This window comes from Xylocopa sonorina, chromosome 15 (genome assembly GCF_050948175.1).
Source record: "Xylocopa sonorina isolate GNS202 chromosome 15, iyXylSono1_principal, whole genome shotgun sequence".
Lineage (NCBI taxonomy): Eukaryota > Metazoa > Arthropoda > Insecta > Hymenoptera > Apidae > Xylocopa > Xylocopa sonorina.
Window position 1 is genome coordinate 6,635,245 of NC_135207.1, and position 14,674 is coordinate 6,649,918.

A 14,674-nucleotide genomic window follows, 5' to 3' on the forward strand; every position below is an offset into this window, starting at 1 on the left:
GTATCAAAGTATTTAAACGGTAATATTATATTCTCTATGTAATATCTCGTTGAAAGCAGTCAATGTGTTGAAAGCCTACACTGCAACCATTATCCTCCGTCCAAAAAAATCGACTCGATCTCCTAGTCTCGAAGCAAAGGCGGCAGGAAAAGTGGCAGGACGGATATATACAATAATAATCTGATCTCCCTTCGTTACAACGACGATTCCATATTCAAATTCGCCCACTTGTTGCTCTCCGTTCTTCTGTAATCGTCCACCGTTCCCGTGAAGCTCCGACGGAAATTTACGTCTCTTATAACTGGCTTCGCTCGTCTTTCCGTCAAGGAACGGGTCAGTTCCGGCTTGTTTCGAAGCACTGGAACCGTTCCGGGAACGTTCTCAGGGGAAACTCTCGGTTGGTCGATGGGTTTATCATCGCGCAAACTAACACCAGAAATCGATCCCTCGTAGGGTGGGAACGATGTCCCATGATGTTGCGCCCAAACGGCGTCCGTGGACGCTGAGAAGGCGTACGGATAAGGGTGTTGACGGTCGGACGAACAAGTGAAGGAGGAAGGTTGAGTAATGTCCGAGTAGCGTTGCTTTCGGATGTCTTGTCGACGTCGGGACGATTTCCGGTCGCAGGTTAGAGATCGACCCAGTTGGGTCAGGACGGTGTTACTCGCCGTTTCTTCCGTGGGAATGGAATCGACTTCCTGCCGCGTTCGGATCATGTCCTTACCTCCGAAGGGGTCCCCAGGGCAGACTTCTTGTATCGGACTCGCGAAGATTAGAGTTCTGTGCGGAAAAATTCTCTCATCTAAACTATCCTCCGCTCTGTTTGCTAAACTTTTCGAAATAGAGAAACTTACCTGGTGTTCTCGCGTTTCGTGCCCGCATCCTCGTCCTTATCTATGGATATATTTTCCAAAATCTGTTTCTTTCTTCTCCCTAATATTCCATCCAAACTCTCCCTCGATCGTGAAAATAGACTCGGCCCTTCTTCGGCATCGTTCGTCGAGACACAGATCGGAGTGCAACCCTCGTGATACGAGGATCGATTCGCGAAACGTCTCTTTGCATTCTCCTCTTCCCTATCGGACAAACTCTGTAGCTCTCCCGCGGTGATCAGAGTGTATCTTCGTTTATTCTGTTTCAGAATCGATTTCAGACAAAAGTACTTTCTCGAGTCTGTCAATTGGCAACCCTCGCTCGGCATAGGATTCGCGATTACTCTGCTTCTGCTGGCAATTATCTTTGGTATCGCGCCTTTGCTAGGATCCACGGCGATTTTCGATCTAGCGGTGACCTCGTCGAGGGAGCACACCGAGAACCGATTACTCTCTTCGGTTCTATCATCGATAGAAGAGCCAAACTCTTCCTCCTGCTCGCTCTCAAGGATATTCCTCAGACTCTGCCCGTTCAATCTGAGAAACTTCGTGTCAGTCTCGAGTAGTTCCGACCTGGACCTAAGATTCGGTTCGGACATATCCCGTGGTATCCCGTTGCTCCTCTCACATTTTCTGCTATTCTGAATCTCGGCTGCGGAACTGCTCCCAGCATTTCCCATGCCAGACTCGTCTCTCGACATTTCGAGGTTCTCCAATTGTGCCTCGACCAAGAATTTCCCACAACTTCCGCATTTTCCTGTCTCTGATTCGTTGATCAACGTGCACCTCGGGGCAACGCGCATCTCGATGGCCGTTTCGATCGATCGTTCACTCTTTTCTTCTTCGTCGTCCACGTTTATCTCGAGATTAGAGGAAGCGACGTGGCAAGGACAGGAGCACTCGCGCGACGTTTCCTGGTTCGCGAGGTAGCTTTGGTCTGCCCGCTGGTAGAGCAAAGCTTCCGAGTAACTTGGCACCATTTCCATAGTGCTCGTATCTTGTTGATCGGATGTTCGTTGGTCGCTGGGCACCGGGTCCATCAGCAGGGCCTCGCTGTAGCTGGGTGCCAGCATATACGAGCCCGGCTGGTTGATGGTCTGCTGGCTCATGGACGCTTGGATCGGCTCGCTTCCGCTGGCCGTATCGTAGTTAATTCCGAAGAGTTTAGTGATCTGAATTTATTGAAATCGTCCCTGTGATTTTGATCAATGTTTTATATTTCATAGCCAATTATTCTTGTTCGTACATCGGTTGCAACCATTTTCACTGCAATTTATTTTTAGGCAAACAACCTTTATTTACTCGATAAATAGAAGTTACACGTTCTTCTTGTTAGAGGAGATTCAATTGTATCGTACGATATCGATTCTTTTTACCTGATAGTCAGCGTATTGTGTTTTGTACTCGATGATCATTCTCAAAGGCCAGCTGAGTAACAACACGCTCAGGCACCAGTAGATGAAGCGATTGGTGAACCAAGGATTACCAAGAACAGCTATCAGGGTCGTAGGATTCGGATTGTATCCGAGGTCTAGACCTTCCCTCATCTCCATATAGTCGTCCCTCAGCTCCTTTAAACGATACAGTATCCCATTCGTAGAACGTTCACATAAATCAATGAAATTAAATGATCGTACTTGCTCCGCGAAGAACCTCGATCTGGCCTCCTCGAACTCCGTCGCCGATCTCATATTCGAGAAAGCGAACCCTTTGTTCAGGTTGATCTTGGTGATCGGCACTTTAGGATCGAGGATCAGATCCTTGCTGATATCCTTGACTCCACAGTAGTCGTAGTAATAAAAAGACGTGGCTGCGTGTGTGTTTACCCTCTCGTAGTACACCTGGAAGTGATCAGGATTTGTCGCTAAACGGCATGAACGGAGGATAGATGGACCATTGATCGGCTATAATTAAATACTAAATAAATACTATCCATCTGTCCATCTGTCCTCGCAGAACGGTGAAGCTCGCGCGAAGCGTATCAACGATTTACCATCCCGCGATTTCCCTTCGTCTGGATTACGAGATATGCGTTGCACGTTGCGCGCTATGCGTTACCTGCGTCGTCGTGTAATTGTCCCCGTTTCTGTACCGGGTTATTTGTCGTTTACGTCGCACGTAATGGTAGGAAACAGCCTTCCACCAGATGGTAGGTTGCGCCGATTTAAGCTGCGAGATCTTGGATAGTACGCTGTCCTGGCTCTCCGCGTGCAGCAGGTCGATTCTGATCGGTGAATGGTAACACTCCACCAGGTAGACCAGGTACAGTATCCCGATGAACGCCACCTGGAAAGAAACCAACATTTTTTCCAAATCAGTCGCATTCTACCTGGAAAAAAGTATTTGAAATTCAAACTGTTCGCTATATGTATACATTTATATTATTGCTAGAGAATATGTCTATTTGTTTATTTATATATGGGGTTCGATCGATCGATCGATTGATGCGTTGTTGCGAACGTTGATGTTAGAGTCAACTTCCGTTTCCTTTGCTTATACTCACGGGGATGTAAATGTAGCCGTCGTCACAGGGAGACACGTGTCTCGTGCTTTTAATTGAGTATCTCGAGGAACTGATTATGACCTACGAACAATTGCTACTCAAGAAATCCTTTCTTTCTCCTCTGAACGGATAGTGAAATGAATCGAGTAGAAGGCGATTTAGCTTTTCCTAACCGGACAGAGTTCCCGTAACGAGCAACGAAAGTAACGTACCTTGGTGACATTCGCGCATCTACACCACGTCACTGCGGCAAGACATCCGTATATTAACACGGACAACACCAAACATTTGCAAATCGGTTCTTTTTGCAATGCCCCGCAAAGGGTTTGGGAAACTGGTCGCTGCTACAGAGATATTATTAGTTCAGATAATTCGGTTCCATGATTAGAACACAATTGAGCAAGATATTCACGATTATCTCATTCCCGAATAGAATTATTTTAGAATTCATTCACTCCACGTACCTCCTCGTTTCCTCGATTCATCGTTGAAACAGTAGTGCCGGGACACTTTCGAACGTGTTCTTAGATCAGACCTCGAAATCTTTTCATTTCACAAGTACTCCCCCCTCTCCTTCACTCCTTCGTTACTGGTCTTTCTGCTGTAAAAATTTCATTATTCACCTCGTTGCATTCTGCTGCTCGAGAATCCACTCCTTCCAACAACTGATTCGCTTAAAAATTAACAGTTTCCTAAGTACGTTTCCCTCGAGCACCGTCGTTCCCGCCTTTTAATCCCACGAGCAGTTTCCGTGCACATATATACCTAATTACTCCCTCGAGTCGGATCGCCCGACCATTTCGATCGATTTAGATCAAAACCACTCGTAGGAGACCTACTCTAATTTCCCATCCCCTATGTACAATCCGTTCTCTCAAACAACAGAGGAACGCAGAGGAATACTTTCGACGTGTCCGAAGAAAAAAAAAAAAAAAAAAAAAAAAACCAGAAAAAAAAAGAAAGTAACGAACCGTCCGTCGTGATAACGATGTTTGCCTTGCTGTTACACACGTACAAAGCCGTACGTATTTTATTCCGTAAAGAGGAATAAAATCGATCGCTCGTCGAGAGTGTTGGAAAGAAGGGACGCGTGGAAAGGTGTCTACTTATCGTACATTTCTCTCCTCGCGTCGTTGGATTCTCCTCGGATATCCTGTCTAACATCCTCGTATCTCATTTCACTATTCCGGTTAATCCTTGATCTTCTTCGAATATTTTGTTCAATTTCGTTTGGTTAAGTGATTTTTGTTCGTTTGTTTCGAGGCGACTAGGGAACGAACGATTTTGAACGGTCGAAGCGGAAGTCGAAGACGCTCGGATCCACCCAGCCCGATGCTACCCTTTGCGTAAACTGACACCGTCGACGATACACGGTGCTCGCGGACGCGGCATCTCTACTGGCGTCCCCGCGGCAGAACGGCGTCCACGGCGTCGCTCTCGTGGCGTTTGCGCCCTTCGCGCCTTAGGGGTTCCCGCGGCTGCGTCCGAAGTGCGACCCGCCTTTGTCTTCTTGCCCATTCAACTGCCATCCAACGACGCCAGGACGACGCTAGCGATGGCATGTATAATATCTTTTAAGTATTGTAGCATTTCGATGGGATGCTTCCCTCCTCGGTTCGACTCTCATTCTATGACGCCAGGACGACGAGACGGTCTGGATGGGGTTCGTTTGGCTGGAAGCCGTACAGGAGTGAAATAATGGGAGTGTATGTTCCGCTCCTGCAAGAAAAAATAATGTTGAAGAAAAATGTTTTATGAATTTAAAGATTGGAGGAAATTTAGTATTCCGAATGAACAGTTGGACTTTGGTGGTTCGATGTTTGCAGGTATTACAGGGTGTTAAAACGAGGGTGGCTAGGGTAGGAAGGGGAGAGAATGAAGGGAGTGAAAGGTGGTAATTATGGGGCTGGTAGATCGAAACTGCTGACAGCAGGAGAAAGTTTAACCCCGGAAAACTTTTAATTCGATGCGTAATTTAGGTAGTGTTCTTCTCAACAAGTTGTTAGCTGGTTTTGAAAGTAAAAAAAAAAGTTATTCGTTTAACTATTATTATTTCGTAAGAAGATGAAATTATTCGATAATAGATACATATCGATCAGACGTGTCTAAAATATTCTTCCATTAAAAGACGAAAGAAATTCCGGTGAGAATATTTAAATCTCTTCGTTTTCCGATAATTACGTTTCCACCTATTGGATAGCGTTCCGCACGAGGGAGCAGCTGTTTATCGAAATAATTAAAGGGGCACGACGAAAATTACGGGTCGCGTGCTGACGCTTTTCAAAACAATTTCAAAGCACCCGAGGCTAAATCTCATTTTTCGCGGCTCGCCTCGAGACTCACCCTTTATGATTCGAAATGAATTCATAAAGGCCACGGCAGCGGAACGATATGTTTAAAAAGTCGTCAGCCTCTATGAATCTGAGAGAGAAACAAATTTTTTAATTAAAATCGCATCTATACTTTCTGATAGATTGTCAGTCAAGGCATCGATGTCACTGTGTAAACGGAACACCAGTGTCTGACTAGATACGGTTACTACTACTTATCTATCTAATATTATTATATATGAAGAATTGAAACGGTGACGCGTGACTTTTCGGCCACCCCTTATTCGTATTGTGGCCACGGTCGGATTAAGGCACGTTTCGGCGCCGTCTCGTCGACTATCTATTGATTGCAATTTGAGATGATGGCAGTCGTGCGAGCGCGCATGTATCCGAAACTGTATCCCAGTGTCGAAATCCTCTTCCCTACGGGACTAAAACACTTTTTTCCATTTCCCAATGTGTTTGACCGTTTCTCTGAATATTTTCAATGTTAAATGTTCGATGAGGGGGTTGAGAGACGAACGCAACGCGCGCCCCTGGCTTTCTTATTTAACGGTCGGAATACCCTTGAACGACGGGAAGTAGGTCTTCGGGCGCCGTTTAGCCGGCGTAAGAAACAACCCCAGACTCCACGGGCGAGCTCCAGAGAATCGAGTTGAGTTGGAAAACAGTATATACAACTTAGTTTCCTGATGATGATTCACAGCTCGATCTGTCTTGAATCCTTAATGAGGAACTTTACGATAATTGTGTCCAAATAATTACGTAAATTCCATAGTTTTCTGGCATCGAAGAATAGTCCTGTACAATCTGACTCTTCGTAAAAGAATATTAGAGGAAAGAAGCAATGTTTCCCCTTTCTTCTGCTTTGCCATAAATAAATAGGATTCCTCGCTTTCGGAAATCGGAATATTTTCATGGAATCAAAGTACTTGAAGCGACGCGACGCGACGCGACGCGACGCGACGCGACGTCCCATTTTTTGGATTCCAGCCAAAACCGCATTTTCTCTATAGCTCGAATCCTCGAATGTACAGCGATCGGTATCAAGGTTTCTGAATACGTCACAGGACCATCAACGATCCTCTGAACCCAATAATCCTTGTCTTGCAAATTCGTTCTCGAATTGAATTTTCGAAAGGCGAAAGGGAAGAAAAGATTTAATCTAGCGGTGAAAGCCGGTGTATTTAGGTCAATATCCTTTTATTTAGCTGCCGGGAACATTGTCTAAACTGTTCGTCACGTAGTGCGGGGGTTGATTAAAATCAGGCAAGATTTAATTAGGCCGGTGTATCATTAGGTGAGAAGGCTGCCACTACTCGATCTCGATAACGCGCCTCTGCTTGGTCAAGAACTCATTTACGTAGCAAATTCTTCGCTCGTAAGATGTTCCTCGTAAAGATAACTACGTATCCCGTGGGCTCATTGAAAAACAGAATATCATTTACATGATCAGGGTATTTGAAAAATACTTGTACGTTCCTGTATCCCCATTTTTTGTAAACAACTCCTGTGATGCACTCCTGCGGCGGGTCAGATAAAAGATAAAAGAAAAAGACTGGCACACCTCTGATATTGTGCAACGGGGCTCGTTTGAACGGAAAGGGCCAATGGATCAGTCTACTGTGACTAATCGTACGCCCGGTTAGCCCCCGTTAGCCTTGTCCATGAAAAGGTGGTGCAAGTTGGAGCGCGAATAATGCGCATGTATGCACTTTGTATTTATAGCCGCGACCCTATCGTAGCGAAAATTTAAGTGGCTGAAATCTATCCTCCCCAGTCGCTCTTCAACATTATTACAATGCATTCTCATATCCTTTTGTTTATTTTTAAATTTCAAATCAAAATTCAAGTAACGAAAATTTATATTAAAATTTGTTGTTTAGAAAGCATACCATTCTTTAAATTAGAAAGTTTGCAAAACGTTATTGTATCATCTCCAGAGATAGTAACCAAAGTAAATTTCATTAGATAGATTTGATCACGATCACGCACAGGATGCGTCATCCACGGAAAGGCTCGCGAGGAATAGAGAAAACAGAAAACAGGAAACGTTCTTCGAGAGTCCATTGAAATGTACATACTTTTATTTTCATTAAATATAATAATCGTGTTACGCGATCCAAAGTATTGCCTTTCGCGATCCCGTCTGACAATTAGAAAAGGTGCCTGATCACGATCGTCAGACAGAATTTGAATAGAACGCCCTGATAAAAGTATACAATAGAGAACGACTTAATGTTTGAATTACTTAATGTGTGAGTGAATCGACGCTGCAATTGACGCGGTATTTACACGAATCCGTCACGGATCCGAACGTTATAAAATACATTATATGTTCAAGTGTAGTGTATTGCTAAACGATTTTAGGATTTTTTCCGTCACGGATCCTGGGTTAAAAAACATTTACAAACGGTAGAAAAATCTTGTTGGCTCGTATTTTGTTCACGATTTTCATTCATTGGAATTGATTGATTACACTGAATTCCATTGCGTTAGCAAATTAAAATAAAAAAGGTTCGACGAATTTAGTCGTGGCTCCTGGTAGAACCTAACACACGTTCACGGGTACGGACATACATAATATCGAGAGAGAGAGAGAGAGAGAGAGAGAGAGAGAGAGAGAGAGAGAGAGAGAGAGAGAGAGAGAGAGAGAGAGAGAGAGAGAGAGAGAGAGAGAGAGAGAGAGAGAGAAAGATAACGTTATGTGTATATTTATATATACTTGGCGTGTATATACATATATGCGTACATAACGTTATGCACGGTAATATATTATAATATATTAGTATATAAATAGCACGATCCTTTACACTAGAGTACAGGGTGTATATACACATTACACGATGGATGGAGTCTTCCGTAAATAGTTATATCCAGCGGAGCGTCGGTAAGAGTTTCCCCTTAAATCCTAGCTTAGATTATACGATTCTTCCTCTATATTGTCCATATGCTCGTCGTCCGTAAAATGCTTCCTTAATTGCAAAAGTAGGAAAATAGCGAGGGACGTTCTTCCGCGAGATTCGTGAGAGGCCCGGGGAGGCCTGTCTTTGGTGAAAAGGACGGAGAAACGATAAGCAAGTAGTCGAGAAGTTAAATTCAATTCGATGAAATCCTTCTTTGAACATCGTCTAGCGTTTTCTCTAAATAAATAAATCCTCTCGTTAAGTACGGTATCCTAGTAAAAAGAAAAATACACAAAGATGATGATCAGAGCGACTAGATTTCTTCCCGTGTTCTTCTCTGGTTCCGTTCTTCAGAGGGGAGATTTCGAACGATTGGAACACGTATCCAGTGGATTTCACGAAATGTTTCACTCTTTCTTTGGGTGAGATTCAATCGTCGATTGTACGGAACAGGATCAGCTTGTTCATTGTTGATAACCGTTTGCTTGGGTTTGACCTTCTTGGCTGTCTATACTATAACCGGTTATACTGTCGGGACTCTGCAGGGACGCCGCGTAAAGTGGATTCACTGGCGTTGAGTTCGTATCAAATTGCGTCGAGTCGTAGACACTGTGGTTCTGTGAACAAAAGAAACAGTTCTCGTTGCACTTTTTAACAAACGTGTGAGAATACAGGTGAAATTTTATCCAACAGAACTTTTAGTTTAGATTCGTGTGTGCATTTCTGCGATATAAATTAAGTTTCATTTGTTAAGGCATTACGAAGCAAAAATCTCGGTTGCTACTTGCGTACATACAATGTGTAGGGATCGTGGATATTTTTAGGATTAAGCTGATTGCGAGAGAATCATCCACCTCTTCCTGCTGTTCGTTCTATTTTTTTTCTGTTTTTTTTTTTTTTTTTTTTTTTTTTTTTTTGTTTCTTTTTCCTCTGTGATGTTTCAAAGGTGAAAATAAGCGAATGCTGGTGTTTGGTGTGAGGAACATATTGGTTGCGACAAAATCATGAACGAAAACGTTAGCGTATTCCACTGCCAAAGTTAGTGTAAATAAATAAAACCAAGTGCATCGGCTACATTAATGAGTTTAATTAAATCTAGACATGCTGTATATATACAGATAATAAAGCAGCTTGTGCGCTTCCTCTATTTTACACTATGATACATCTAACATAGTTATTTAACAAACGCGTATCGTAATTTGGTCATACCCAAAAACGATACCTCATTCACGGTTCTAATTAATAAAAACAGATTTAAAAAGTTGACGTCCACTTATATACAAACTACATCTAGTGACTTAAAGTGTAAACCATCTATACTTTTGCTACAACGAAATATTTACAACGACTCAGTCTGCGTATAAGATTTAGGTTGACGGGATGGGGAGGGACTAGGATCTTCTTCGGTCTTTCCCTTGACTTTTTGAGCGGCCGAACTTGTCAGAGACAATAAGTAATCGCTCAATCCACCGGACTCCTTTTTCTTCGTGTCTCTCCTATTTCGTTCGCTGAACGTTTCTTCGCTCGCTAACGAAGCAGGTTTGAATAACAATTGCTGAGTGACATTCGAAGAGTCCGGAGAATCAGACAACGTCTCTTCAACGTCAAGTTCGGTCAGTTCGGTATCCGGGTATTGGAGTTTCAAAGAACTCGATCCTTTATCCCCGGCCTGGGAACATTGTGCAACGCTGCTGTCTCTTATCGAAGCCTCTTGGTCAGGCGTGTTAAGTTTCACCTCTGAATCATTGACGCTGTTATCCAGAATGGATTGCAACGTGTTCTCTAACGGTGGAATCTCGACAAACTGAGCAGATACGTTTCCTTCCGACCATTTCCGCTCGTGCTCCAAACTGCTCTTTCTTGTCAGAGAGAACAGGTTAGCGTTGCTGTTGTTCCCTCCGGGCTTGTAGAGGAAGTTACTAGCGGTGTTTGGTGAGAATAGCAAATTCGAAACGCTACTGGGTCCTCCGTACTTGAAGTGCGACGTAGATTTACTTTTCCAAACGGTCTGTGGGAATCTCAGATCGGGTGTGCTCGTTTTCGAGTCGATGAAATTGTCCGATTTCGTTAAGGGATAGTTCTGAAGGCCGGATGCGGCTTTCTCCACGTTCGGATGTCTAGCAAAGCTTTTGATGCCGGATGTGGATTTATATAACGCGATCGGCGAACCGTAGGTGGGTTCGCTACCATGTTTAGAGTCTTTGGCGGATGCTAAGGAGTGTTGGGAGCTTTTGTGTTTCGAGGGGGATGATTTTGATGTTTGCGAGTCGTACAGGGGCATGTAAATAGATGGAGTATGGACCTGGTAAATGTAATCGCTGTCTGTTTTTAACGAGGAAAAGCTCTGTTGATGAGGCAGCGACACCGTATCTTCGTCCATTGCATCGTCTACTTGTGCTTTGTACGAGAACATTATCGACGGTTGCGAAACCCTGGAACAAAATTTCTTGTCTGTTTTTGTCCATGGTTTTATCTGTACAGATTCTCAATTACCATCGAGATTAAGTTTGCTTTAAATTTAATAGCAACTTACCCGAAGAATTCGGAGAGGAATGTGTGATAAACCAATGGTGTGAAAAGAGTTAAGTAGACTGCTGCAGTAAAATCCACGATACATAATCCTATGGGATTTTGCGTATAATTTAAAAAGCCTGCGCCAATTGATTGTACTAGATCTAGCGTGGCTAATGTACCAGCGTAAATATAAAAACTTTTCCTTGCTACAACAGAAGAAGGTGTACTGTAAGATATAGACTCGATGTAAAGCCGATTAGTATAGTATATATGTATTTAAACATACTTGGAAGGGTTAAACGGTCTCGCAACCGTGTCCACGGCAGTATCAATATAAAAAGATATATCTGGAACAAGATAGAAATAAACGATGGTTGCGCTTTTACGCTACCATGATTTTCAGTCCATTCGTTGCGTTCGAGTAAATTTACCATTGTGAAAACAAGACTGCTGCAAAACCAAAACATCATTCCTCCATGACCAAACACGTAGAAATCTTTACTGGGAATATGGAATGTATCGTCTGGTAAAACCAGCTCCAAGGTTCCTTGGGTTATGGTAAAAGCCAATGCTATCAATGAAGTGGCGAGTAATACCCTACGAATGCTCGAGCGACTATCCAAATGTCCTAAAAACAAAACGAATATTACACGTTTACGAGTATTTAATTTTAATTGTAAAAGACAACCGACTAATTTAAAGCAATCTCACCAAACGCCAAACCGAATATAACCACGCTCATCTCCGTGGATAACAGGAAAAATCTCACTGTCACCCACAATACTTTATCCGCTTTGCCGCCGACAGTGGCCGCTGCATTTACAGTCATCGAAACGATACATCTTATCACCGATATTACTACGTTACAAATGACAAGTCCGTAGAATGCTAAAAATATTGGACTGCTCGTTGCTCGCAATTTAAGCCGTGCTCTATTAAATCTGACTGCGATAAACAAAAGGAATAGGAGGTTCGGTATCAATATGACGATATCCCATATTCGCACTCTGGAAAAGAAAGAAAAAGAACGTGGGTCCAGGGTCTAAACGAAAAGAGAAAAAAACGTGACTCTTACCCAGAATCTTCTATCTCTTTGTACAAGATGAGCTTACAGAAGTGTTCCTCGTCGTTTAACGGAGAGCTGACATTAGGAATCATTGTACTGCTCAGATCGTACGTGTGCAACCAGCTTTCTGAAACCTCTTCGCGCACAGCACCGTACATATTTCTCTTGTTCTCTCGCACACCGTTATATTATTACCATTTCTCGATCTTTCACTGGCAAAAAAAACGACGGCATGCGTGATTCGAATGATATCATCAACAGGGAAACACGTCACATTTACGAAATCGTGTAATCGTTTGAAAGGAAGAGAGAGATAAATGAAATAATTTCGTTACCCGTGTAATAATTGAAAAGTACGGAAGAACCATCATAAAACACAGCGCACTAATTAAGGTGACATAATAAACATAACCTAAAATACTTGGCAGTATTCCCAAGCGATGACCTTCGAGCCATCTAAAAAGCAACGACCGATCCACGCGATGACATATAAACATTAGGAGCACCAGAAACTGATTTCCATGAAGCGGACGTGAATGAAAATCGATAAGTAGTAACTCTATCGCGTAGCTGTCAAATCGACACTGCGAGCCGCGATTAAATCACGCAGTGCTAATTTAATAAGCCCCGCGACAGGATTCACACTACTTACCCATTACGTGCACGAATTTATCGCTTTCATCGTTCCACCGTCGAACGGGACAGAACTATTGCGATATACTCTTCTCTCTTGGTCTCTCGGTGCCGTCTACTCCGTAGGTTTTTTCCGTCGCTCGCTCGTCCGTCCACTTATTTGTCCGTTCCTCTGATCCGTGCACGAAGGTCTAAGCCGATTGGCATTTTGCTATGAGATCCCAGTGCCCATTCTGCCGACGGAGCTCGCACGCACCGTTTCCTTCCTCTCGTTCTTTTTCCTGTCCTCGTAGCAGTAACGCCACGCCAAACCACCGAACAGGCTATACTTGATCACCAGTACCAAGAAGGTGTTACGAAATGCGCGTGACTGCGTACGGGGTTTCGCGTAGCTATCGGGTCCGCGTTCGCTCGAAGAGAACGACAGAGGTGAACAAAGGGAAGGTGCTTCCAGGTGACGCCACGATTTAACGCCTATCATAAAGGCTGCGCTGGATCTTCTTCCGCGAACGAACCACTTTCCAAACGACGATACACGCGCGCATAGATTACGAAAGGTTTCTACGGCTCGCGGACGCTTTCACTGAATCGTTATTACGTCGGTGCGGGTCGTATAGGTTAGGTGTTTCGAAGGGAAAATACGCGGAATGGCCGCGAATCGCGGCTAACACCGGGAAATACGAAGCTTCGCGGTCTATTTACCGTCGCGCGCGTCGCACGCTCTGTTTAGGCTTTTTCGTCCGAGAGTGGTTACGACAGACGCGAGACTACTGATTCTTCGCTTTTTTTTCTTCGATTTCTTCACGATAATTCTTGTCTGTTAAGTCGTTTTTAATTAATATACGACACTTTTGTCGAGTAACGATGACTCTCGATTACTCGAGCGATCTGCTGAAAAACGTCCATCGGGATATCCCACCACCGGAAGCTGGTCAAAGTTTCACAGTCCGCGGGGATTACGAGTATTGGCACTATGGTTGCGATGGTTTTAACGATAAGGTTTGTAGCTATTGGCTACTCATTTCCAAGTAACAGTGGAAGAGAGAGAATAATACGCGATGTAATGCTGGAAATTTAGGGATGGGGTTGCGGGTACAGGACGCTACAAACGATATGCTCGTGGGTTATACGGAACCGGAACTTGGGACAGTCCGTTCCAAGTATTAGAGAGATACAGGAAGTGCTCGTTGCATTGGAAGATAAGGAAGAATCCTTTATCGGATCGAGGGAATGGATAGGAAGTTTCGAAGTAAGCCACCGATAAAAACGCAAATCGATACAAAAAAGATAAGAAACCATTTCTTTTCTTGCTCGCGTCACTGTTCCTGATACACTGTACAGGATAAATAAATGTTGCAATCGGTAAATTTTTACCGAGTCCAAAACGAAGAAGAGTGTTGTACGGCAATAATACGTCATGAATAAAAATATAGTAAGGTGTAAACAAGCTGACTTGAAGTATCTCGTAGGTATGCCTCGTGTTAAATCAATTGTACGAGGTTCTCAGTAAAATCGTGCACGTTCCCAATGGCAGAACGTTACGGGACCAAGTCTCTGTTATCAAGGCTCATTTCGAGGAATTTGGTAGCCCCATCATGATGGGAGGAGACAGGGATTGCTCTAGCAAATGCGTGGTTGGGATCCACGTAGGCTCGAGGAACGCTCATTTGTTAATTGTGGACCCGCATTTCGTCGGCAAAGCGAAAGGAACGGGACAACTGGAGAATTACCATTGGGTGAAATGGCAAAACTTTGATAATTTCATCGATAGTTCGTTTTATAATCTTTGTTTGCCACAAATCAAATCTTTAAATGTATAAATACAATCAATATAATATATCGTAATTCTT

At 43.6% G+C, this 14,674-nt stretch overlaps 3 protein-coding genes across 4 annotated transcripts; 1 reads left to right on the forward strand and 2 right to left on the reverse strand.

Annotated features, from left to right (window-relative positions):
* Positions 1 to 152: 152 nt before the first annotated feature.
* LOC143430694 (uncharacterized) lies at positions 153 to 4,752 on the reverse strand. Of its 2 annotated transcripts, none has more exons than XM_076907074.1 (9): positions 4,491 to 4,752; positions 3,840 to 3,976; positions 3,588 to 3,719; positions 3,376 to 3,456; positions 2,931 to 3,158; positions 2,510 to 2,713; positions 2,249 to 2,443; positions 855 to 2,044; positions 153 to 780 (listed from the first exon to the last, which is right to left on the reverse strand). In XM_076907074.1, exons 2-9 carry the CDS (start codon positions 3,858 to 3,860, stop codon positions 195 to 197), a joined length of 2,637 nt encoding a protein of 878 aa, XP_076763189.1. In that variant the 5' UTR covers positions 3,861 to 3,976; positions 4,491 to 4,752; the 3' UTR covers positions 153 to 194. The 2 variants fall into 2 exon arrangements, with proteins under 2 accessions (XP_076763189.1, XP_076763190.1); XM_076907075.1 differs by having other exon boundaries at positions 3,840 to 3,973; positions 4,491 to 4,597.
* Positions 4,753 to 9,678: 4,926 nt separating this feature from the next.
* Positions 9,679 to 13,097, reverse strand: LOC143430831 (uncharacterized). The gene is made up of 7 exons (XM_076907266.1): positions 12,844 to 13,097; positions 12,201 to 12,403; positions 11,837 to 12,132; positions 11,557 to 11,753; positions 11,412 to 11,472; positions 11,145 to 11,331; positions 9,679 to 11,043 (listed from the first exon to the last, which is right to left on the reverse strand). Exons 2-7 carry the CDS (start codon positions 12,347 to 12,349, stop codon positions 9,951 to 9,953), a joined length of 1,983 nt encoding a protein of 660 aa, XP_076763381.1. The 5' UTR covers positions 12,350 to 12,403; positions 12,844 to 13,097; the 3' UTR covers positions 9,679 to 9,950.
* A 559-nt stretch (positions 13,098 to 13,656) lies between these two features.
* On the forward strand, positions 13,657 to 14,657 carry Ufsp1 (UFM1 specific peptidase 1). The gene is made up of 3 exons (XM_076907267.1): positions 13,657 to 13,823; positions 13,903 to 14,073; positions 14,294 to 14,657. Exons 1-3 carry the CDS (start codon positions 13,689 to 13,691, stop codon positions 14,642 to 14,644), a joined length of 657 nt encoding a protein of 218 aa, XP_076763382.1. The 5' UTR covers positions 13,657 to 13,688; the 3' UTR covers positions 14,645 to 14,657.
* Positions 14,658 to 14,674: the final 17 nt, after the last annotated feature.